Source organism: Camponotus vicinus, unplaced genomic scaffold, assembly GCF_025532165.1.
Source record: "Camponotus vicinus isolate PSW18456_S1 unplaced genomic scaffold, iyCamVici1.0 SCAF_13, whole genome shotgun sequence".
In the NCBI taxonomy this organism is placed as follows: Eukaryota; Metazoa; Arthropoda; class Insecta; order Hymenoptera; family Formicidae; genus Camponotus; species Camponotus vicinus.
Genome location: NW_028141949.1, coordinates 7618233 through 7645473, shown reverse-complemented (window position 1 = coordinate 7645473; position 27241 = coordinate 7618233). Strand labels below are relative to the sequence as shown.

The 27241-nt window shown below is 29.3% G+C and overlaps 2 protein-coding genes across 2 annotated transcripts; both read left to right on the top strand.

Annotated features, from left to right (window-relative positions):
* The first annotated feature begins 892 nt into the window (after positions 1-892).
* Positions 893-7418, top strand: LOC145964104 (odorant receptor 13a-like). Its single transcript, XM_083086514.1, has 10 exons — positions 893-1484; positions 1736-3668; positions 3874-3999; positions 4058-4175; positions 5117-5378; positions 5965-6090; positions 6206-6296; positions 6413-6549; positions 6621-6753; positions 6863-7418. Exons 2-10 carry the CDS (start codon positions 3525-3527, stop codon positions 6923-6925), a joined length of 1200 nt encoding a protein of 399 aa, XP_082942640.1. The 5' UTR covers positions 893-1484; positions 1736-3524; the 3' UTR covers positions 6926-7418.
* A 2594-nt stretch (positions 7419-10012) lies between these two features.
* LOC145964639 (uncharacterized) lies at positions 10013-26318 on the top strand. Its single transcript, XM_083087615.1, has 25 exons — positions 10013-11548; positions 11603-11829; positions 11896-12013; positions 12079-12340; positions 12823-12948; positions 13039-13129; positions 13263-13396; positions 13465-13597; positions 16275-16394; positions 16475-16592; positions 17131-17392; positions 17469-17585; positions 17854-17944; positions 18030-18166; positions 18453-18582; positions 18652-18683; positions 23927-24071; positions 24145-24264; positions 24340-24457; positions 24833-25094; positions 25172-25288; positions 25565-25655; positions 25733-25869; positions 26069-26201; positions 26268-26318. The coding sequence occupies exons 1-25, from the start codon at positions 11389-11391 to the stop codon at positions 26316-26318; spliced, it is 3432 nt and encodes a 1143-aa protein (XP_082943741.1). The 5' UTR covers positions 10013-11388.
* The last annotated feature ends 923 nt before the right edge of the window (positions 26319-27241 follow it).

The window sequence follows — 27241 nt, the reverse complement described above, 5'->3', positions numbered from 1 at the left end:
TCATTTTTTAATTATCTTATCTTAATACTTTTATGTACAAAATAAGGAATCAATTGGTGTAAAGAAAAATCAATTGTAAAAAAAACACATAATTGTTTCGAAAAAAAATCTTGAGGTAAGCTACAAAAACTTTTCTTTGGCGAGAAATTGCCCTGAAACCCTATATATGTATCAATATCTATATTCGTATGGAAGCAAAAAACATTTACGACGTACATTTATTAATAATTAATGTATAATATTCAACCGTGCTTTCCGACATTGTAAAAAATTTTCAAAGATATTTTCAATGTCTTCTACACTGTCAAAATTGAAACAGATATCAAGTCTTTTTCGTGATGAATGATATATAATAAAAATATTACATAAAGGTTTTTATAGTTTTTGAAAAAATCTTAGTTCGAAAATATATTATATCATTAAAATTTTCGACATTTTTTAATAATTTTTTTATTAAATAAAAAAAAATATCTTCAATTATCTTTAATCTATATGTAAATATAACTGCCAAAATCCTTTATTAGAAAATATTTTATTTTATCTGCTCTTTATATATGTGTTTAAAAATGATAGCTGATTAATTTCAACAACTTCTCGTGGAAAGCCTTGTATGTTTTATAATTATATCTTTTACATAATATTGTAGAGAATTAGAAATGATATTTCTAATTTTATAATGCAATGATAACATTATCACTTACATAAACGAGAAATGGTTATTTACACATCTTTTCACAAAATCAGTATATTTAAGTTAATTATTAATCATTTATTAAAATAAGAACATTTGTAATAACCATAATAAAACGATATTTAATTTTATATTAAAGCGAATATATTTTTTATTTTTTCAGTATTTTATGAATGTTATTGTAGAAGATTTCTATAATCATTTGCCAACTAAACGTATTATATTTTAAGTTTTAATGTAATAAAAATTTATAATTTTATAATTTACATTATTTCTCTTTATACATAAAGTTTTAGGTTAAAATAAGATCAAACGTTTGTTATGAAAAGATTTCATTTTTAGTATTGTAAAACAAGCTGAAACTGATCATTCTTTATTATATTCGAATATAAACGAAATATACAATGAAAGAAATATATTATCATGACAATTTCGGGTTGTCAAGAACCGTTTATTCGAAAAATGAATATTTAATCATAATAATACTCCATAGATCGATATTAAATACTTACTTTTCGCGACGCGCAAACATTTCCATATGCTTTATGACAACCCGAAATTATCGTAATGATATATTCTTCTCGTTACTGCGTCCGCTCTATACTTTCCCTATAATCTAATAAGGGTGTGATCAGTTTCGTCTTGCAACATGCAAGGGGACATGCTAAGATACTATTCTAGAAATCAAATTTTCTTGTCGCAGATGGGTATTTGGCCTTATCAGTCTACGGTGATAAAGATACTGCTACCGTCTTTTTTAGTAGCTGCCGAGGTATCTACTTTTGTAACACAGGTAATGTGTTATTTGTTATGTGTTATTTAATGGTAATTGTTAATTGCAAATTACATATTTTTTCTTCGAAACAACTATGTGTTTTCTTTATATCAATTGATTCTTCTCATTATTTTGTACATAAAAGTATTAAGGTGAGATAATCGAAAAATGAATATTGTACAAGATATTTTACGGTTTATGTAAAATTAAGAAATTATTTCAAGCCTCATAACTCGGAAAGTACTTAATGAAAACTAACTTAATTATAGTGTTTTGGAAAGTTCTCGAGATGAGCTGCAAGAATATGTAATAAAAAGTAGGCAGTTCCATTTAAAAAATTGAAGGTGACCTTCACGTGACCTTCAAGTAACTATTCAAGGTCAAATTAATGACACCGTCTTATGTCCCCCTTAAAATCATATAACTTTTGTCTGAAACATTTTTGCTGAAAATGCTTCGTTGAAGAATTATCGAGGTGCGTTTTCTAAAATGGGACACCCTGTATATACAAAATTATGAAATTCATATATCTTCCAGCTTATTAACAAATTAGGACAAACTCAAGAAGTGATAAGATTTGGATGCATAGCTGTAGGATCGATCACTCATCTTTTGAGCATATGTTTACAACTGGACAACTACTCCTGGACAGAAGTATAGACGTGTTTGATAAAGCGCAAGTATCCAAATCATGCTTTAATTTAAATTACATTAATTAATTACATTAATTACTATAAATTAATTATTATTCCGCAACAACACTATATGATCGATTGAACGAATGTATAATTTCATCCCTGCAGTAGCTAATTTTATCACACAAAATATTTTTATCATGTAGATATAGTGCACAATGGTACATGTTCTCGCTAAAAACAAGAAAGTTATTGAGTATACTCCTATATAGAAGTTTGGTACCTTGCACGTTGTCGGCTGCAAATATGTATGTTATGTCGATGACTACGTTTAGTTCGCTATGTACGCCTTTTTTAGAACACGCGTGATAGATCTCTTGTATAATAATTCTTATAATATTATCACAATATTAGTGCCTTCTTTTAAGGTGATGCAAACGGCCATGTCATATTTCACAACCTTTTTGTCAATCAACTAGGCATATAAACTTCCATAAAATAATCACGTTTATCTAGACTGTTAATTTTTATTATTATTATATATTATTGTTATAGAATATATTTGAAATCGTTATAATAAATATTAATATGTGTGTTTCACATATTAAGAATGCATAGTTCGTTTTTATTATCAAAGTAATCATTCAATATAATTGATATACGATATGTATCAATATTTAAATTCATATGGAAACAAAAAATATTTAAGACGTTGATCGATATGATTTTATCGATTTTATTTAATCGATATGATTTTTAATCGTGCTTTTCGACACGAAATATGAAATAAATATTTTATTCCTAGTTTTCAGCCAATAAAAAACAGTATTTTTATAAATTCTACACAATAAGCGTTTCACATCTTTTCTGAACATATTTTATAATATTTTTTTACTCTCATACGCTGTGTGTCTTACATGCTTGCTAAAACAAAATTTTTTCAGAATATTAAAAAAATTAAGTGCAGCAAAAAAGCAGTATTGCACTGACAACGAAGTTACGAATTTTTTTTCAATGTTACAAAGTCATAGATTTCTTTGATAGGAAGTGTGTTGTATGTATATATCATGCATACACAATGTTTCTTAAAGAGACAAAGGACATTTGAAGTGTTAATCGATAGCATATATATAGTCGCGTATTCTGATATAGGACATGAAATAATCATGCGTAAAATATCATCAAAGCTTTAAGCCATACAGAAAAGGAGGTGCTATTATAAATTTTATATATTCGTTTCATATGTTTTGTGAATAAAATATATCGGAGTATCTTTCATTGATGTCACGCTTATATTATTCGTCTTAAAATTTGCTCGTCGAAACAAAGATTTAACGGAATATTAAAGTAACTATAGATCATATGACATTAGCACTACTCTACTAGTAAGTATTTATGAATTCCTATTCAGTGTAGTAAAGTCATGGATTTCTTTGACACACGTTATTTCAGAATTAACAAACTTTTCTTGTCTTTCATAGGTTTATGGCCATACCAAACGTCATTTATGAAAATTCTAACTCTGTCATTTGCCATATCCGGTGTTACAATAATGAGCTGGCCACAGGTGGATATTCTTAAGATAATAATATATATTGATCGTTAAAAAAATTTAAAGAATAAATATAAAAGAGAAGTTTATTGTGAAAGAATAATAATCGCAATAATAAAGAGTCATATCTTTTTGCATCACAGAAGCAATCTAGAGTACATGTTGTATTCAAGTATATGTGAAATATAATTAATACCACAAATGTATTATTTATTGTCAGATCGCATATTTGCTGAAACATTTGGATAATTTAGATCTAGATGGTATTTTCGAGCTTATGCCAACCACATCTGGTGCATTAATATGCGCTGTGAAAATTATTAGCTTGACTCGTAATTCTGGAAAAGTATGTATGACAATTGCATCGAGCTTGTGAATTCGTTTTTGAATATACATCGCTTCAGTTTAAGGTGCTTCTGCGACAGATATACGAGGATTGGCGTGATCTGCTAACGAGCCAAGAAACGCAGATTTTAACGCGTTATGCCGATAATGCTCGAAAGTTTACATTAGTCTATTCAAGTACGAATTAAATGTATCTGTGAATCAGAGTTGGCAAATTCCACATTTTTGGATAAAATCTATATTATTTGTAAAAATCCGTATTTTTCGGTCCAAAAATTGGTCTTTTTTCTATTAAAAACGTTGAAATAAATAGAAAATCTTTTTATCGATATTCATTAATTGAAAGTGTTATCTAATTTAAAATGCTTTCTAATTTTTATCTAAAATGAAATCAAAATTAAGAAGCGACATGGAAAATAAATTAGTTTTTTATTACAAGATATTGAATAATAAATACGAATTAGATATTGGTGAAAATTTTTAATTCTATTATTATTACATTTTTTTATTAAACTAAAAATTAATATGAAATTTAGTAACATTTATATCTTCAAAGTTTTTATTTTGAAAATTTCACATATTAATTTTAATTAAAAAAGATTGTGTTATTAATTGAATTTTAATTTTTTAATATGTAGTGATTAATATATTTTATTAATTAAAGCAAAAGTAGCTCTTTGTATAAAGTTATATAAATATATGTTAGTGTTATATACATATTATTTTTATAGTTTTTGCCGGTTTATTCCGTTGGATAAAGTCCAACAGTAAAAATCGGAATTTATCATAGTTTTTTTAATTACTGGATTTTTTCGATCTTTGCTATGAATATCGATTAAAGAATATTGTTAACAATATCAGTTGAATTTTTCCTTTTGATAAAGAAAGAACAAAAAATTGTATTTTAATAGATATGTGCGAATTAAAGATAAAATAGAAATGCTAAAATGATAAAATTATGAATGAATAATCGTTAGCACATTAATATAAGTTGTAATTTATAACCGTGATTAAAATTTAATAGAATGTTTTGCTTCCTCATGTTTCTTTTTAAATAAATAAATAAAAAAATAATGAATATTATTCTTCATGATATAAATCGTTCTATCTTTGTCTAGTTTCCATAATAGGATTTGTATTTTGCTATGCCATGTTACCTCTCACCGCGCCTGTACTAGACATCATCTCGCCTCTAAATGAATCGAGACCGAAAAAAATGCCGCATGCAGCAGAATTCTTCGTGAATCAAGACAAGTATTATTATGTGCTTTTGCTAAACACATATATGGGTTACGTTGCATGCGTCTCGATCGCAGTGGCCGCCGATACTATATACGTTACTCTGGTAGAACATATTTGTGGAATGTATGACATACTGTGGTAATTAATTTCAATTATATGCAGGGTGTCTGAAAACTTTTCGCGGCCCCGAAGTGTGAAGGTAGATTGGCTCAAATTAAGAAGGAAACTCCTCTACTGTTTGGCGATATTTGCAATAATTAACGAAAAATTAATTAAAAAAGATCGGCCAATACGCATGGCTAGAAGCGCGCGGCGGCGAAGGCGGTTTCACTGTAACATAATGGCGGCGCGCGGTGAAACGGTGATTGGGGAGGGGAGGAGCGATGAGTGTGTAGGCGCGCGGCGAAGGCTCCTCCCCTCCCCAATCACCGCTTCACCACGCGCCGCCATTATGTTACAGTGAGACCGCCTTCGCCGCCGCGCGCTTCTAGCCACGCGCATTGGCCGATCTTCTTTAATTAATTTTTCGTTAATCATTGCAAATATCGCCAAACACTAGAGGACCTTCCTTCTTAATTTGAGCCAATCTACCTTCACACTTCGGGACCGCGAATAGTTTTCAGACACCCTGTATAGTCAATCTAATCATTATAATTAGGAAATTTACGTGCAGAGAATTATAGATTTTGTAATAGAAATAAATGAAAGTATTTTTTTTCTTCAGTTATCGCCTGGAGAATTTAATAACACACGATGAACTAGAATGGATCCACGATAATCATGTATACGGACATGACAAAATCGGTCAACGCATACGACGCTGCATTCAACTGCATGAAAAAATAAGATTGTTGGTGTGATAATATTTCAAGTATAACACATTTTGATTATGTATTTCCATTTAAATGTTTTCTCTAGACTTTTATTAACTTACTAAACATATATAATAATAGCTATCAATTTAGATTTATAGAGATGATGGAGTCCACGTTCGCGTTATTTCTCCTTTTCGATGTTGGATTAGGATTTATATTGCATACTTCATCGTGTGTGATGGTAATAATCTTTCCAAACTTTAATTATTTTCGAATCGCAATAAAATCTAAATATATTTTTCTCCATTGTTAATTAATGTCAAAATTTTTGAAACATGTCAATGATATCTTTTGTAGTTCGTAGTTCGTATGGGACGATCGGTTGAGATTTTGCGGTACGTGGCTCTCGTGCTTCTACAAAGTTGCCGGTTATTTTTCAACAGTTGGGCCGGGCAAGAAGTGACCGATCATAGCGCCGGAATTTCTATGGCAGCGTAAGTCATTTCGAGAGAAAGAGAGAGAAATCGCAAGTATATAATCTTTGTGAAAATGTCTGTTTTTATAGTTACAATGGAATGTGGTACAATGCACCCATAGAGGTGCAAAAATGTCTAATATTGTTGATCGCGAGAAGCCAGAAGCCTTCCCGAATAACGATCGCCAAATTATATGTCATCAATCTGGAAAGTTTTAGTAAGGTAATAATGCAAAAATATTGACATATAGAAACATAAACACTATTGACTATTCGTACGCTTTATTGTGCTGAAAATAATATTGTACAGAGGAAATAAATATTTTTTTAAGGTAATGAAAACATCAGTGTCCTACTGCACGGTAATAATTTCGCTACGCGAAATGTCTGTGTAAAAATAAGTAACTTTTTATGAGATTTCAATCATACGTTCTCTCTCTTCTAATTTTGCAAACGTCAAGAACTCAGGTGTTTGATGTAGGGTGTATCTTGTATTCATTATATAAATTTAGATAGGTAAATAAATATTATATTTATATCATTATCTATTTTAATATCACGTTCTAAATTTAAATAACAATGTTATCAATGGTATCATTGCAAAAACAGGTCGTTCAATTTTTATGCAAGTGTTCGTTGTGCTCCATCATTCATTATTGTATTCACATTTCTCTATTATTTTTAATTACTTTATTCAATTAAAAAAAAAAAGTTTGAAAGTTATATAATAGTTATGGCACATTCTATTCAATTTTTTAATTTTTTGTTAATTTACCTTATCGCTCTATGTTTGCACATACTTGTTGGACACATGTTTCATTACACGTGTTATAATTTATTTTATTATTATTATTTGTACTAAAGTTATTATATACAAAATGCTAAGTAAGTTATAATATATAAAAGAGGATGGAATTTATAATTCTTTAAGAATTTATTATTATTACATATTGACTATATATTAATTCATAATAATTCCTATTAATTAATTATATAATTATAGTATTTCATTAATTATGTATTATTATGTCTTATTATTTAATAATGGTTTAAATAATAATAATAATAATAATAATAATAATAATAATAATAATAATAATAATAATAATAATAATAATAATAATAATAATAATAATAATGATAATAATAATGATAATAATAATAACACAGGCCCACAAAAAAAAAAAGTTTGCAGTACTTTTGACCAGACATACTTTTTCTTTCGTATTTTTTGACGCTGAATCCGAATCTGCAATAAAAATGTAGCCTTCTCCTGCATATTTTTAACTTTCCTTAGAAAAACCCCATTTTTTACGTTTTTTTCGTGGTTTTTTAAAATTAAAAAAAAATGGAAGAAAGATACGATTAATTTGACTTCAGAATTGAATTCTACGGTAAAAAATACATCAAAAACCATGTCTTGAATATTTTTTTAATGAGATTTCAACCCCTCATACGGCGTTGAAAAGGCTAAAGAACCAGAAAAAGCCAACATTCATTCCAAATTTGATTAAAACGCGATTAAAATTTGATTCTACAACTTTGAAAGAGTTTATAGGCATTATAAATACTACTCTGGGGATTTTTGAGGTCGCTGATCATGAATTTGATGTCAGATTTTTTAAAAGACCACTCCCAGGAGACGTTAGTGGATAGCATACGAGATAAATTAATTGGTTTTTCTGAAAATCGATGTTTCAAATACTATTTTGGCGGTTTTCCATAACATGGTTCATGAAAACAAGGTTTATTTGGACTGTTAATTGTGAATTGGATTTGAAATTCATGATCAGCGACGCTAATAAACCCCGGTATAGTATTTTCAGCTAATTTCAAGAAAGTGTCTCATACTTTTAATGATACTGTAATTGAGATAATGCAATACTTGCTAACAAATCTGAATTTCAGTGGCGAGGTGACGGATACTAGGTGTCAACGCTTTCTCTCTCTCTTTCTCCCCCTCTCTCTCTCTCTCTCTCTCTCTCTTTCTGAAATATGTTTTACCGAATACAATTCTTTATTTGAAAAATAAGTTTTAAGTAAATCTAAATATTCTTCTGCTCGATTTTTATCAGCATAACCGATAGGAATAGATCTTTGCCATCTTAAACATAAAGTGTTAGTTTAATCTGAAGCTCAAGTTGGGGTGAAAGAAGCCCAATCACAATTGTCACTTGTATTCGAGACGTATTATGATATCTCAAACAAGTATTAGTACTCAATAGTGGTACTATCAAAAACTAATTAATTTATCCCGTATGCTATCCACTAACGTCTCCTGGGAGTGGTCTTTTAAAAAATCTGACATCAAATTCATGATCAGCAACCTCAAAAATCCCCAGAGTAGTATTTATAATGCCTATAAACTCTTTCAAAGTTGTAGAATCAAATTTTAATCGCGTTTTAATCAAATTTGGAATGAATGTTGGCTTTTTCTGGTTCTTTAGCCTTTTCAACGCCGTATGAGGGGTTGAAATCTCATTAAAAAAATATTCAAGACATGGTTTTTGATGTATTTTTTACCGTAGAATTCAATTCTGAAGTCAAATTAATCGTATCTTTCTTCCATTTTTTTTTAATTTTAAAAAACCACGAAAAAAACGTAAAAAATGGGGTTTTTCTAAGGAAAGTTAAAAATATGCAGGAGAAGGCTACATTTTTATTGCAGATTCGGATTCAGCGTCAAAAAATACGAAAGAAAAAGTATGTCTGGTCAAAAGTACTGCAAACTTTTTTTTTTGTGGGCCTGTGTAATAATAATAATAATAATAATAATAATAATAATAATAATAATAATATATAATAATAATAATAATAATATAATAATAATATATTATATATTATCAAGAGATATGATAGTGTCTCGTGCCAAGTTCATGCGAAGCATTAGCGCGGCACTCCATGTATCTATACGCGAGTCGGACAGATGAGAATAACTCAAATTATCGGATTTCAATAACGGCTGAACGAATCGAATTCTTACTAGCCTTAATCGATAGAGCGAGTTTGAATAATATAAAGAAAGTATCTTTATTTTTGTGCTGCGTGATCTATAAACAAAGATATTATAACGCAAAATTGAAATATGAAAATTTTTAATTAAGAAACGTCTTTATCATCGTCACCATCATCAACGCACATGTACACAACACATAGAAAGAGAAAACGTACATTTCCTACTCTCGACAGAAGATTGCGCTAGCGACGCTTTGCGATATTAATGACATGTGTCATTAGTGACATGTATCATTAACCGCATTTTGAGTGATAAGTAATAAAGTGCAAGTTAAATAATATAATATTAAATAATATAATAATTAAATAGTTAATTAAAAATTCGCGAGAGCCAGTAAGGTATGATAATTGGAGCACAAGGTAAATAAATATATCTATTTTACAAGCTAAATATAAATATATATAATATAGTAATATATATATATATATATATATATATATATATATATAAAAGGTAAAAAAAATACGTCAAGTACATAAAAAATATGATGATCTGGGCACGCTAAGTTTTCATAACTTACTTCGATTTAAAGACTCCAGAAAAGATAGGGATGTATGTGGGAGGAGGTCGGACGTGTCTATACGCTCATTTGATCAACGAGCAACAGAATCCATCCATGGCAACGGCATGGACACATATCATGTGGAGAGAGCATTCACACATTTTTCAGCCCAACGAATAATTGCTAGAAAACAATATTCGCAGACTAGAAAAATATGTGAGGTGCAAGTGGCTGGATCGGGAATCGAACCCGAGTCTTTCGCTTTCCGACCAACTGCTCTAGACCACTGAGTTATCCAGACCTCACACCTAATGCTGCTTTTTAACACAGTGATATGCGACTCCAGAGCGATGTTGGTATCTTGCTCGATGGATGCAATGCCGATTGCCATGGAGGATCCTTGAAAAGGTCGCTCGCTGACCAAATAAGTGCCGGTGGAGGTATTCGCGTGCACTGCATGCTAGCTTCCGACTGGCCTTTCGTAAGAAACGGCACCGGCGAGCACAACGCCGTAGAGTGACCACATCCCCCAAGATCCCTCTAGTAAATACTAAAATCCCCACTGTGCCAAATAGCAGTGGCGGATGGATCCTAAATAGGGCTGTGGCAAGCCTCCAGAAAAGATAGGGATGTATGTGGGATAGAATATTTTTTATGTACTTGACGTATTTTTTTTACCTTTGTAAGGTTTTTTTAGAGGGATAAATATTTACATAAATGTAATTTATACGTTACCATTTAAAGAACATGAGATTATTTAGAGTAGAAAGATGTATCTTCTTCGATATCCGACACTTGATTCTATGTGTTCATCTGCACATAAAAATAAATACATTAATAAAAAAATTTCTTTGATATACAACAAAATTATATATTATACATATTATTGATTATTTATTAAAGTAGGAAAGCCTTGTATTGTCAGGAAATGTTGACTCTCGATATTGATAATACCAAGAAATAAATAATGGCAAATTTCAATGTCATATATAATCGACAGCAACGAATTATATCACGCAATATACGATCGCCGTTTCATCTGTTGAAACTATAGTTAATGTATAAATCGCGTGTCACGCGAAACTAAACACGTCGTCACTTTTATTTTATTGATAATATGAAATTAAAATTGTAACATTCTTTCCGCGTATTCTTCAACTATAGGGAATATCCATCCTATTAGCAATTCTATTTAAATCGGGGTTTAACATATAACGTATAACGCTTCTTTGCCAATACAACGTATGTTCCAAGGGAATACGAAATGAGCCGCAGACACGGAAACTTTTCTTTGGCGACGAGTTATTAAAAAATTCCTCTTTAACCACCATAGGCTATCAATGGACGCCTTTGACACTAGATATTTTCGTATTAACAAGCTATTGCTATCACATGTCGGCTTGTGGCCGCTTAAATCGTCGTCTAACAAGAACATAATTCTCTATTGTACAATAGTCGGTATATTGACTTTAGCGTTGCCGCAGGTATCTCACAAATTAATATATTTTAACTAGGGACTCGTAAAAGAACTAAGTGACATATCTCCAGTATGAGTTTCTTGCAATTTTTATTTCAATCTTCCCCGTTCGAATTTTTCCCCGAAATTATATCCAAAATTATACAACTATCTTCAAATATATTACGCAGTGCTTTATCAACAGATCGCATATTTGTTCAAACATGCGACAAGTGTGAACGACTTTTACGATGTGCTACCACCTCTCACTGGCGCATGTATATGTCTCATGAAAGTGATTAGTTTGTTTCATAACTTTAACAAAGTAAGAGTGTAAATCCACCCATATCGACTAGAGAATCAGTTCCCATTCTCATTATCGTATCTTCAGTTTAGAACGCTTATTCAACATGTGCAATACGACTGCCGTCTATTAGAGAATCACGAGAATTTCCGAATTCTAAAGGAATACCTCGAGAGGAGTCGAGTGTTCACAATGACCTATTTAAGTATATCATAATAATCTGATTGTTTCTTCGAGCAATCATGTGAAAAGAGACAATTTTCTTTCCAGTTTTTATCAGCACGACAGCGACTAGTTATATCACAGCACCGCTTACGGTACCGATGCTCGACATTATCCTGGCGTCGAACGTGACGAGACCAAAAAAACTGCCGCATTCGGGCGAGTTCTTCGTGGATCTAGAAAAGTATTATTATATTCTCTTCGCGATTACGTGCCTAGGATATTATATATCCTGCACGTCAGTGATCGCGATCGATACCATCTATTTCGCATTGTTGCAACATAGCTGTGGTATGTTGGCCGTATTAAGGTAAGTAAAATGTAAAACGCTGAATTGATTTTATTTATACAGGGTGTCTGAAAACTTTTTGCAGTCCCGAAGTGTGAAGGTAGATTGGCTCAAATTAAGAAGGAAGGTCCTCTACTGTTTTGCGATATTCGCAATAATTAACGAAAAATTAATTAAAGAAGATCAGCCAATGCGCGCGGCGAAGTGGTGATTGGGGAGGGGAGGAGCCTTCGCCTACACACTCATCGCTCCTTCCCTCCCCAATCACCGCTTCACCGCGCGCCGCCATTACGTTACAGTGAGACCGCCTTCACCGCTGCGCGCTTCTAGCCACGCGCATTGGCCGATCTTCTTTAATTAATTTTTCGTTAATTATTGCGAATATCGCAAAACACTAGAGGACCTTTCTTCTTAATTTGAGCTAATCTACTTTCACACTTCGGGACCGCGAAAAGTTTTCAGACACCCTGTATGAGAGAAAACACATACACATGTATTTGCAGTCATCGTTTGGAAAATTGTATTATAAACAACAAATCGAATTGCGTCGATTGTAATGGCATATCTAAGTGGGATAAAGACGTTGAAAATATAATACAATGCATACAGCTACAAGTCAGAATAGAAAGGTTCATATAAATTCACGAGGAGTATTGAAGTTTATTGAAAAATTTTTTGTACAATAAAAATATTACTGCTTTTTTATCTATTATTAATAGATTGATCCAATTAATTGAGTCAACGTTTGCAATGTGTCTTATTATCGATGTTGGTTTAGGAGTTATATTTCAATGTACCGCGTGCGTGATGGTAATAAATATGTAATATTTACTTAATAAATTATTACTTCATATTAAAATATTGCAACATAAAGTATTCTCTCATTCGTTAGTTTAAACTTGATTTAAAACCATAGATCGCATAATTATGCATTATTGTGCAGATCGTAACTCATATGAATACTATGGAGATAATGAGATACGGTCAACTTGTGCTCCTTCAAAATTCTCGATTTTTTTTAAATAGCTGGATAGGACAGGAAATAATAGATCACAGTTCTCAGATTCCTATCGCAGCGTAAGTTGTCAATTTAATGAATTAATAACATTTTATGATATACTTAACAACTAATAATATACTTTCAGATATAATGGAATGTGGTACCAAACATCTCTGAAAGTAAAAAAAATGTTCTTGTTTCTACTAATGAAATCTCAAAAACCGTATCGCATAACTATGGCCAAATTATATGTAATCAGTTTGGAAGGTTACACTATGGTATGTCGAAATTTAATATATATAAATAAATATTATAAATATATATAAATATATATATATTAATATATATATATATATATATATATATATATATATATATATATTAATATACAGGGTGGACCATTTTAACGTTTAATGGAGAATAACTCGAAAACCAAGCCCGGGAGAGAAAAATGTTTCAGACAAAAGTTGTTTGGTTTCGAGGGGGCCATAAGATGGTATCATTGGTTTGACCTTGAAGAGTTATTTGAAGGTCACATGAAGGTCACCTTCAATTTCTTAAATGGAATCTACTATTTGTCATTGCATATTCTTATAGCTTATCTCGAGAGCTTTCTAAAACACTATAATTAAGTACCTTTTCGTTAAGTACTTTTTGAGTTATGAGGCTTGAAATAATTTCTTAATTTTACATAAATCGTAAAATTTCTTGTAAAATATTCATTTTTCGATTATCTTACCTTAATACTTTTATGTACAAAATAATGAGAGGAATCAATTGGTGTAAAGAAAACACATAGTTGTTTTTAAGAAAAAATATGGAATTGTTAATTGCAAATTACATATTTTTTCTTCAAAACAACTATGTGTTTTCTTTACACCAGTTGATTCCTCTCATTATTTTGTACGTAAAAGTATTAAGGTAAGATAATCGAAAAATGAATATTTTACAAGATATTTTACGGTTTATGTAAAATTAAGAAATTATTTCAAGCCTCATAACTCAAAAAGTACTTAACGAAAAGGTACTTAATTATAGTGTTTTGGAAAGCTCTCGAGATAAGCTATAAGAATATGCAATGACAAATAGTAGATTCCATTTAAGAAATTGAAGGTGACCTTCATGTGACCTTCAAATAACTCTTCAAGATCAAACCAATAATACCATCTTATGGCCCCCTCGAAACCAAACAACTTTTGTCTGAAACATTTTTCTCTCCCGGGCTTGGTTTTCGAGTTATTCTCCATTAAACGTTAAAATGGTCCACCCTGTATATAAATATATATATTTATATATAGTAATATACATAAATATATATAATAAATATTGAAATATATGTCATTTATATAATAAGTTATAAATAATCTTTCTCTATTATAAGATTTAAAATATATACGCAAGAAATTAAACTAACCTTTGAAAACTTATCTTTATAATAAACTTATGTATATAATAATGTTCTTACTTAACATTGTGTTACGTTTTTAAGATCATGAAAACATCTGTCTCCTATATTACGTTAATGGTATCGTTAAATTCGGGTGATATATAATCGTCTATCATCTGGAATTTTGCGATTTATGCGTCAAATATAGAAAGAAATTGTGAATAAATATTTCGATGAATAAATATCTTATAAAATATAATTGTCAAATTTTAATTTTATAATAGTTACAATTTTATAATATTCTGAATTTTTGTGCATAAAGAAATATGATTTCTATAAATTTTAATTTAATTAATATATTAATATTTTCAATATAGTTTTTAATTATTGATAGAAAATTGATTAAAGATCTAAATATATCACAAACTATATATATATAATTTATATAATTAAATAAATATTTACTTAAAACTAGTATCACGTCATCATGTAATCCAGAGACTAGTGCTTAAGGCATACATTTTATCACAAGGTAAAAGACAAGCGAATAGATTTTATCGTATATTATAATAAATTTTATACCGCAATAATATATTTTGTAAACAAGTAGAAACAAAAAGTTTAATTAAAATTATTCGAATTATTTTTGTAATCTTAATTCACATTTTAAAATAATATTGCATTATATATTATTCAAAATATTTTTTATGTGCTAATACGTACTTAATTTAATAATTTTTAAAAGATAAATGTTAAAAAGCCTTAACCATAAAATGTTATACAAATTAATCAAAAGATAAATATAAGGTCCATGTTCTCTGTAGATAACTAGTAAATATCTAACTTTTGATAGGAATGATTAATCTGATTAACCATTAATGGATTAGTTTTAATCGTTTTACGAAGATAAATCCAAATGTATATAAATTTAAATATAATTAAGTTAAAACGTTATTCTAAGCACATATTTCTTGAAGTCTTCCTTGTTTCACAGTTTTACAAATTTTATTTGATTAGTAAAGCGATAGAGCGCGAGTAACGTCAACAACAGATATATCTCAACAAATCGATCATAAGAAGTATTATGCACAAAGAAAAAACACAGCTCATTACTCGTAAATATATAATGCTCCATCTCGCATAGATTACCACGTATTTGAACGTCACTCGTTCTCTAGGTTCCGTTTTCTTTTTGAATATATTTCAAAGTGAATAAACGTGCCAGAGAGTTTTCTCCTTTTGAATATATTTCAAAGTGAATAAACGATAAGTTACGGTTAGATGTAAATATCCAACAAGTTACCCGATTTTTTTCTGACATTTTTGCTGTAGTCTAATAATGCAAAATGTCTTTCTACGACAATCGCTACTATTATCTCAATAAAACATTCCTGTCCATTCTCGGCCAATGGCCATTTCAATCGCGACTGGAGGGTAACGTGATGTTCGCCATTACAATATTGTTCATTTGCAGTTTGACAGCTTTAGAGGTGTCAGAAATGTATCATGATATATATAATAGCGATAAGAATTCGAACTGAAACTGATTGTCTTCTCATACGCTGTAGTTATTGGGCCTGATAGCCGGAATAACGAATTTGAACATCGTCATGGAGAATTCATCGCCGTTATTCATCAACAGTCTCATGTTCGTAAAGCTAATCAACTCTTTCTGTAATAAGCATAAAGTTCGTATGTTACATTTTGCCGCGTAAAGTTAATCGAGTCGTTCTGCGATTATAAACCGAACGATTTCTTCGAGCTACAGATGAGGGATCTTCTAGAGAATATCGAAGAGACTTGGAAGATGACACCAATCGGACCAGAAAGTAAAATATTACGGAATTATGCGGAGCAAAACAGAATATTAACGATACAATATGCATGTAAGTGTAATTTTAATCTTATAAATACTAAGAATTTTTGTCGTATCAGCTGGATACTGAATAACATATAGGAATTATTCTTAATATCACCGCTAACTTTTATTGAGTGATTTTTCAACTGAAATATTATAAATATTTTTTTTCTTTCTTTTACTTCATTTTATATTAAATTATTTTATATTATTTATTTTATATTAAATTATTTTATATTATTTATTTTATATTAAATTATTTTATATTATTTATTTTATGTTAAATTATTTTATATTATTTATTTTATATTAAATTATTTTATATTAAATTATTTTATATTATTTATTTTATATTAATTTATTATATATATATTAATTATTATATAATCATTTATATAATTTTATATTATTTATTTTATATTAAATTATTTTATATGTTTCGGAAATATGTAACCTTTTGTTTCGAATTAAATAATATTATCTCTATTAAATTGTCTCCCTTGTCTCTATTAAATTAAAGTAACATGGAAAGAAATTTGTAGAAAAAGAGGAATAATTCATTTCAGTTGCTCTTTATTCTTCGGGGATCTTTTATTCCACGATGCCGATCGTCGTAAGTGGAATATACTCGTTTTTACCAACGAATGAAAACTACACAGCCAGATTTCTATATCGCTTAGAACATGTTCTCGACGTGGACAAATATTTCAATCTCCTGATGCTTCATGGAATTATTAGTATATTTTATATAGTGTCGGTACCGATAGCTATCGATTGCATGTATGTCCTATGCATTCAACATGTCTGTGCATTGTTTGAGAGTATAAAGTAAGTCCGAGACTCTTTGCTTAAAAATATAACGTGTCGAAAGAATTTCTGACCGAGTAATATTCTCACGAAATAGGTACAAGATAAATCGTATACGAGGCTCCGATTTTGTGATACTCAAGCCAAATATAGTGGATGATGAAGCATATCATGTCATAATTGATTGCATAAAATCGTACAAACATGCCTTAAAGTTAATGCTCCTAGTGTTTTTAGATATAAACATCTTTAACTTAAGAGATAGAACTTATAAAGATTATTGTATGATTATTATATATATGATTTACTGATTATTTTATACGATTTTTATATAACTTACAGCTTCCTGCGATAAATTAAGTATCTTTATATCGTTTCCCTTCTTTTTACTTTAAGTTAAATTAAACAAATTACAATTAAAATATTTTTAAATTATGAAATATTTTTAAATTATCTAATATATTTATTTTATTGTTTTACAGATTTTCAGATCTACTCTCATCCGCTTACGCAACATCTTTTTTCTTTTTATTAGGAACTGCAATCTTAAGCTTAAGCTTCAATGCGGCTGAGGTAAATATTCAATAAATTTGAAAGCTTTAAACAATACTGGCCATTTTATTTGGGATATATATATGTAACAAAGATAATGTTTAAGTTGATAATGGTGAATAATCAGTTGGATGAAACTATCAGAGTTGTTTCTGCTATTATGGGACTATTGACACATATATTTTACTTGAGTTTGACGTCTCAACGATTGATCGATCACAGCAGCGAACTACAAGAAGCAATGTATGCATAAGTTGATCACTAATATTAAGAATATTGAATATTAAGAATATTGAAACAAAGTGGCTATTTTTTAAATAATTTAAAAAAATTGAAAGAAAAGAAATGTGTAAAATATTTTGCAATAATAGAAATGTGTGAAAATAGAAATATTTTATAATTACATGTATCTATATGTCTATCATGAATACTTCAACATATTTAAATTTACGATTTATAAATTAGTATCATCATTTGAGCGAATGAGGAATAAAAGGTAAATTAATGTATCAAATTTATGGATTAACAGTTATAGCTGTGAGTGGTACAAAATTTCATTAAGATCCAGACAACTGTTGAGATTCACGTTAATGCGAGCTATTAAACCATGTCAAATAAAAGCTAAGCTGTATGTAATGTCACTGGAAAACTTTAGTTCGGTACGTACATATTATTGTAAACATATATTTTGGCGATAACATGCAAAATCTTTTTCATATTATTTTCAGATACTACAAGTTTCCATGTCTTACTTTACCATGCTCACTTCTATACAATAATAATCGTTTGAAGTAATATAATATAATATGGAAATGTATTAAAGATATTGATTGCATGCTTAATTATTTAATATAATGGATAACTTAAGCACTGGTATAATGCACAATATAATACATTATTAAAAAAATATTAAATTTTAAATTGATGTTCGTTTCTACTTTTATACAAAGTGTGATTTTAATACAATGAATGATAAATATGCATGTATCTCATTATCTTGCTGTCATAATTATTAATAATTGGCGTAATCATATACAATAACAACCATATAATAAATAATAAAAGATTAATAAACATAAAATAGCGTATCTTTATCAAGTAATTAAATCAATAAAATGTTATCCTATAAAATTAATGTTTATTTATTAAAATGGATTTTAATAGACACAATATAATTTTTATTTAACATCATTATTTATTGCACTGATGCTCGATGTTATATTGATGTCAATCCTGTGTGTGTCTAAATGAAATAGAAAAGATTCACCATATTCGAAAGTTCTTTTTGGATCTGGAAAAAATTAGATATATTCCACTAGTATTATGTAATTTATTTAAATTCGTGAAATTTGTTTCAAATTCATTTAAATTCATTTACATAACATATAGAATAAAGATTATCAAAAAAAAAACAATTTAAATTATTATATAAAATTTATATAATTATATAAATTTATTTAAATCTTTTTAATACATACACATATATGCATATCTTCAGCATCTCGTAATTTTCATTTTTTTATTAATTTACAGACACGCATACTTGTGTAGCATCAGTTGATATAATAAATCACACACAGTATATGACATAGATAGATAAGGGAGGGCTTCAGTTGCCTACATTCCCGATTGCCAACTGCTTCGTTTGCGCACAACATTTTGCCGACAGCTTCTTTTGCCAACATTCCCAATTGCCTACATGTATTATTGCACACACGAAAAAAATAAAGAAACGAAAATACGATTGCACACATGATATTATTGCGCACATGACATTATTGCACACATACACATTGCACACATGACATTATTGTTCACATACACATTGCACACATGACATTATTGAACACATAAAATAAGAAAATCATTAACACTTTCCACACACGACTTTATTGCACACATGAAATTATTGTACACATACAGATTGCACACATGATATTATTGTACACATGCACATTGCACATAATCTTAATACACATATGATATTGAACACATACAAATACATTGCACACATAAAGTAAGAAAATGACTTAGCATAATTAGAATCCACGATTAAAAGTGCAGACTGATATTGGATTGCTCACAGAATCCCATCTTAAAATCTTTAATCAATTGGATGATAGGATTTCCGTATGCGACTTACTTTCGAATTCGATGAACTTTTATTTAAGCATATAGTACTAAATAAAGTCGAATGCTATAAGAGCGAATGTGCAGAAACGTTTATTTTTGATATTTTAATTTTAATTATCTTCTTAAATGAATAATATTTAAAATTTCCATTTAGAAAGAAATATTAGAATTCAAAAATATTTTGGACCTAGGACTATACTTTGAAATAAAAACGAATCTCGCTTCGCGTGGAAGTCGAAAACCCATGTGAACAGGAAAATTATAGACTTCATTTCGGGTCGCACTATATTCTGAGTGATCCACTCAGTCCTCCAAAGAATCGAGAACCTTGTGCTTACACAATCGAAAAATTCAACATAATATAAATAACATAATATAAAAATAAAATTTGAATACCTTAAGAACAAAAAACGTTTCTGCCTATTTGCATTTGTGGCATTCGACTTCATTTAGTACGTACTATATGTCTGTAAAAATTGATCAAATTCGGAGATGGATTGCATACGAAAATCTTGCCCAAAGCATCCAATTATACTTTTATTTTCTACATGAAATAATATCATGTGTGCAATGTGCATGTGTACAATAATATCATGTGTGCAATCTGTATGTGTGCAATAATTTCATGTGTTCAATGAGCATGTGTGCAATAAAGTGTGTGGAAAGTGTTAATATGATTTTCTTATTTTATGTGTGCAATAATGTCATGTGTGTAATGTGCATGTGAACAATAATGTCATGTGTGCAATGTGTACGTGCGCAATAATGTCATGTGTGCAATAGTACTTTCGTTTCTTTATTTTTTTCGTGTGTGCAATAATACATGTAGGCAATCGGGAATATTGGCAAAAGAAACTGTCGGCAAAATGTTGTGCGCAAACGAAGCAGTTGGCAATCGGGAATGTAGGCAAACGGGACTCCCCCGATAGATAACATAAGTTTTACCATATGCAGTTATATTTGTAGTCATGTAATACAAAAATTGAAATAAGGAAACCCTAAAAAAACCTTATAAAGGTAAAAAAATACGCCAAGTACATAAAAAAAATCAAAAAATCTAAAAGAATGATAAAAATAAAATATTTAAAAACCGATATGAGATCAATACTATTAGCCAAATACAATAAATTATGTGATATTAATTCGTAATCGATACTAAATGAATTAAGATTACTTTAATTCCTAAAACATTTTTTATATGATGTATATAATTTAAAAAAGTTTTACATAAATTCTAAATCGCATAAATGACCTTCAGATCGAAGTAAGATATGAAAACTTGACGTGCCCCGTATTTAAATCATATAGTTTAAAACAGGAAAAAGCTAGATTTTTGATGGGCCCAATGTAAAATTTAAAATTACACTACGGATCGCGCACGCGCGTAGCTAAATTTCGAACTTATATATCTTGTCTCCTCTGTATTACCTGGAAATCATCACATAGAGATTAGGCAAAGTGAAATCTCTTTTTTTATGAGTTTTTTTATTTTCTCTGCAAGTAAAGTTTAATTGTTGTAAGTCGGATTGAAAAGCTTCGTAGATAGTTTCTGGTCCACAGGCTGCCTGTTGCATATTCGTAGTCTAAAGCTTATTTTATAAAAATGTAAATTGTACTTACTAAATGAAAGGATTAACAAATATATATTGTATATATGTATATTGTATAATCAAATTTTTTTATTTTATTCAAGATATGTAAACGACGGAGCGGGAAGGGGGGCACGTCAAGTTTACATATCTTACTTCGATCTGAAGGTCATTTATCCGATTTAGAATTTGTGTAAAACTTTTTTAAATTATATACATCATATAAAAAATGCTTTAGGAATTAAAGTAATCTTAACTCATTTAGTATCGATTACGAATTAATATCACATAATTTATTGTACTTGGCTAATAGTATTGATCTCATATCGGTTTTTAAATATTTTATTTTTATCACTCTTTTAGATTTTTTGATTTTTTTATGTACTTGGCGTATTTTTTTACCTTTATAAGGTTTTTTTAGGGGATCTCACTGCTTTTTGTAAAAATTTATATTATTTCTACAGAAAATATATGTTAGATTTTTTAAAGATATTTTTTTATGTACTTGACGTATTTTATTTTACCGTTATAAGGTTGTTTCTAGAGGGATATCACCACCTTTTTGTAAAAATTTATATTATTTCTGCAAAAAATATATACGCATTTTTAAAAATCTTTACTAAAGGTAAGTCGCGTATTTTTACAAGGTTTCATTTTCTAGATATTAGAGTTCACTTTCAAGGGGTGATTTTTGAATATTGTTATAATACGATAAATTAGTCTCTTTAGAAGTCTTATCTAACCGCACAGTTTTTATATTTTTGTGATACCGTTTTCGAGATAGATTAGATTTTACCCCCAAGAGGTTTTTGAAAATTGTTATGCGATAAATTAATCTCTCACACGTATACACACACATATACACATATCACACGTATGCACACACATGTACATAAATGGTTTTGTTTCTTAAAGCATTTTTGCACACTAAAGCGAATAATCATATATGCGCGGTATGAACGCAGCTTGAGGGACAAAATCGCTTTGAATGTGTGCGTGCGAAGATATGTTCATGAGTCTGAACCTTATTATGAAGGAAAATGAAAAATGTCACAATTCTGACATGCGATTATCATTTCTCGGGATTGACTGCACCAATTTTATTCAAACTGGTCACAATCGAAAGCTTGTATTCACATTATACAATAAGAAAAATGCCGTTAGATTTTTAATTACGGCTTTAGTTTCTGAAATATTTCAATCGAAAGTTTATGTGACGTCATTTAACGTAAAATTCCGGATAAGCTACTTGGTAGCGCCGCGTCGAGAATAGTGCCTCTCAATGCTCGGATTCAATTTTTTATCAGTTTTTTATGTACTTAGCGTCGCGACGCTACTGCGTCGCTTGATATATATATATATATATGTTAGGTTCTAAGATCGAAAACACTTACTGAGCGAAAAAACCGACAAAAATCTGAAAAGTCAAATCGCGTTGTGGTCGATTTTTCCGCTCAGTGAGTGTTTTCGATCTTTGACCGTGACATATATAAATTAAAAATGTATTATATTGTGACATCTTGTTAAATGTATTGCTTTTCGATTCAACTGAATGCACAATCGATTTAATAATAATTTTTAGAATTAATTAATATATTTAACATTTTTTAAAATATTTAATAATTTCTTATTTTTTTAATTATAATCGATATAAACAAAATAATATGTTAATATATTATATTAGTGAAAAATAATATTTTGAGTTAAGAACAAGACTTTTTATTTTCAAAAGTTATATTAAATAAATTTACTACGATAAAAAAGTTTTAATTTGTCGTTGATATATATCAACTATTTAAGATGTACTCTGACAATATTTTGGAAATTATTCTTTACCCTGACTCTATCTTGATTGATCCATCAAACGCTTCATCTTTAAGAAGATATAAGTAAATAGTTCGAACTTTACTTGCACAAATATCTATCGTATTACCTCTTTGATTATTCCTCGTTCCCCATGTTCATTTAAATTTTATGAATATCTTCGTTTTGTAAAGCAAAAGATATATAATTTCAATCGCAATCGTATTTTGCCGATTACAAAGAATTGCGCGATTGATTGCAAAAACAATTTATTATTTATACATATGTAATGCCTTGTGCTTCGCAGAATCGCACATCATAATATATTCTCTCGCGGTTTGTCTACACAGTGCCAGATTCCTTTTTGAAACTATCCAAAGAAACACACGATAAATTACGCGAATAAGCGATTGAATATATGACAAGATATTTAACCCTCTGTCATATAGTACTTTTCTTTGATGGTTTGATAAAACAAAATGTCTTTCTACGACAATCGCTATTATTATATCAATAAAATGTTACTATCTCTCGTCGGCCAATGGCCGTTTCAATCCCGAATGGAGGGAATCGTCATGCTTGTTATAACATTGTTTCTCAGTTGCAGTTTCACGTCCTTGCAGGTGTTTAAAATATACCAGATACACACGAAAGCGATACATTAGATTCGAGATTGACTATCTGTTTCCGATATAGATTTGGGGTTTGATAGCTGGGATAAAGGATTTAAATATTATCATGGAAAATGCTTCACCATTATTTATAGACGTTTTCATTTTCATGAAGCTAATTAATTGTTTATACAATAAGGATAAAGTTCGTATATTACTTTCTGTCGTGCGAAATTAATCGGGTTGTAATTTTGAATCGTGCGATTTCTTCGAGCTATAGATGAAACATCTTTTGGAACATATCGAAGAGACCTGGAAGAGGATACAAGTAGGACCAGAGAATAAGATATTACAAAATCACGCAGAACAAAACAGAACGTTAATAATAAGATATGCATGTGAGTAATGTTTGAAGAATTTTTATAGTATTAAATAAATATTGGAGTATTATATCAAAAGTCTATGATATTTCTTAATGTCAACTTTTACTGGATATTTATATTTCAATCAAAACATCTTCTACTACATTATCAACTAATTCTTTTCCTCTGTTATTTTCTCTAATGATTGTAAAAGATTGAAATATTTGAAAGTCTTCAGTTTTAATAGTTTTCGTGCTTTAGAAATTAAATTTTTTTTTGTATTGGCTTTCAGTGAAAAAATTTAATAAAAAATTTCTTTTTTTCTTACATTTCTCTTTAAAAATTCTTACTTTTTCTTTAAAATATTGTTATTTTTGGAGCAAAATGTGAAGAAAAAATTACTCGTTATAGCAATATTATACATGTTGGGTGTCCTTTACTCTGCAATGCCCATCATTGTTAAAGCACTGTACTGGTTTTTACCTACGAATGAAACTTACGCGACCAGGTTTCTATTTCGCTTGGATCATGTTCTCGACGTGGACAAGTACTTCAATCTATTGATGCTTAATGGAATCCTCGGTATACTCTTCTTAATGTCGGTGTGGATAGCTGCCGATGGTATGTTCATACTTTGCACTCAGCATGTCTGCGCATTATTCGAGGCTGTACAGTAAGTCGAATACCGCGAATAAAATTGCAATACGCGAAAAAAATGTCTATAAACAGAATTAAATTTCAATTAAATAGGTACAATGTGAAGCGCATACAAGGCTCGGATTTTGTTATAGACGAGCCGAATATAACGGACGATGAAGCGTATCACGTTATAATTAGTTGTATCAAATCATACAAATATGCATTAAAGTTAGTTTCAGTAACATCTTTAAATAGAAATACGTGCCATTTAATTTAATGAGAAATTAAAGTGAAAACATACAATACTTCCATACAATGTTAATTGTTTTGCTGTTTTATACATAGCTTACGATATGTATTTTTGTAATTATGTAATCATCTTTTATATCTTGTTTTAATTATAATTATGTATATATATATTTTTTTAATGCGAAACGAGATTAACGAGACGTTGCATTCACTTAAATAAATCAATATATATTTGTTTCATTGTTTTATATGAAGATTTTTTGAGCTGCTCTCATCCACCTACGCAACACATTTTCTTTTTTTGCTAGGAAACGTAGTTGTAGCTGTAAGCTTCAGCATAGCTGAGGTAATTTTTCAATAAATCACTATTTGCATTTCCATTCAGTACAATGAATAAAGTCGCATATTGTTTATATTGTTAAGTTAATAATGAGGGATATTCAATTGGATGAAACTGTCAGACTCATCGCTTGTAATGTCGGATTATTATTACATATATTTTATCTAAGCTTGATGGCTCAACGAATAATCGATTATAGCGACAAATTTCAAGAAGTAATGTACGCATATAAAATAATCATTAAAATGTTGAAAAATGAGCAAATTGCATTAATTTAAAATAAATGTATAAAAGTTAAACACATTTGCGAATAACGAATTTCATATATTTATTTACATATAAGATTTGCAAATAAATGCCACTAATTGTTAAACAAATGGCAATAATATGAGTAATTAATCTGTGGGATGCATTAATAGTTACAGCTGTAACTGGTACAAGATTTCACAGAGATCCAAAAAACTATTGAGGTTTACGTTATTACGAGCTTCTAAGCCGTGTCAAATAAAAGCTGGCAAAATGTACGTAATGTCAATGGAGAATTTCAGCTCGGTACGTAGTATTATTTAAATAATTATTTGTTATAAAATACAACTATTTTTGCAATATCCTTTTCAGATCGTACAAGCCTCCATGTCTTATGTCGCGGTGCTCACATCGTTGCAATAATTATTGTATAATATAGTTATATAGTAGATTTTCTATTGTGCTATAATGAAATATATTCTTTAAAAAGTTGTAAATTTTATGCCGATATCAATTTATTTTTATGCAAAATACTTTTTTTTAATACAATAAATAATGTAAATATACACATAAGCATTTCATTACTGCAATTGACATAATTATGTTTAAACCAATTAAAAAATTAAAACGTTATAATGTTGCGGAAGGTTTTACTATGTGTAAACTACAAAAAAAAATCTTCAATGAATATACATGTACAGGGTATCTCTAAAGTCCGATCCCACTCCTGGATCTCGGAAACGGCTTTAAATATGGAAAAATGTTTTAGACAGAAGTTGTTTGACTCGAAGGGAAACATAAGATGCCATTGATTTGACCTTGAATAATTGTTTGAAGGTCACATGAAGGTGACCTTTAATTTTTTAAATGAAACCTCTTATTTTTTATTACTTATTCTTATAGTTTATCTCGAGAGCTTTCCAAAACATTATAATAAAGTATTTTTCGAGTTATGAGGCTTATAAAAATAATTTCTTAATTTTACATAAACCGTAAAATATCTAGTAAAATAATCATTTTTCAATTACCTTACCTTAATACTTCTATGTGCAAAATAATGAGAGGAATCAATTGGTGTAAAGAAAACATATAATTGTTTCTAAGAAAAAATATGTAATTTGCAATTAACAATTATTTTTTTTATTAATTTATAGACAGGTATGCTTGTAGCATCAGTTGGTATAATAAATCACACACAGTATATGACATAGATAGATAACATAGGTTTTACCATATGCAGTTATATTTGTAGTCATGTAATACAAAAATTAAAATAAGGAAATAAATTGCAGCAAAAGTTTATCTTAATTTATGCTTTAACTGTAAATTTACAAAAATATTATAGC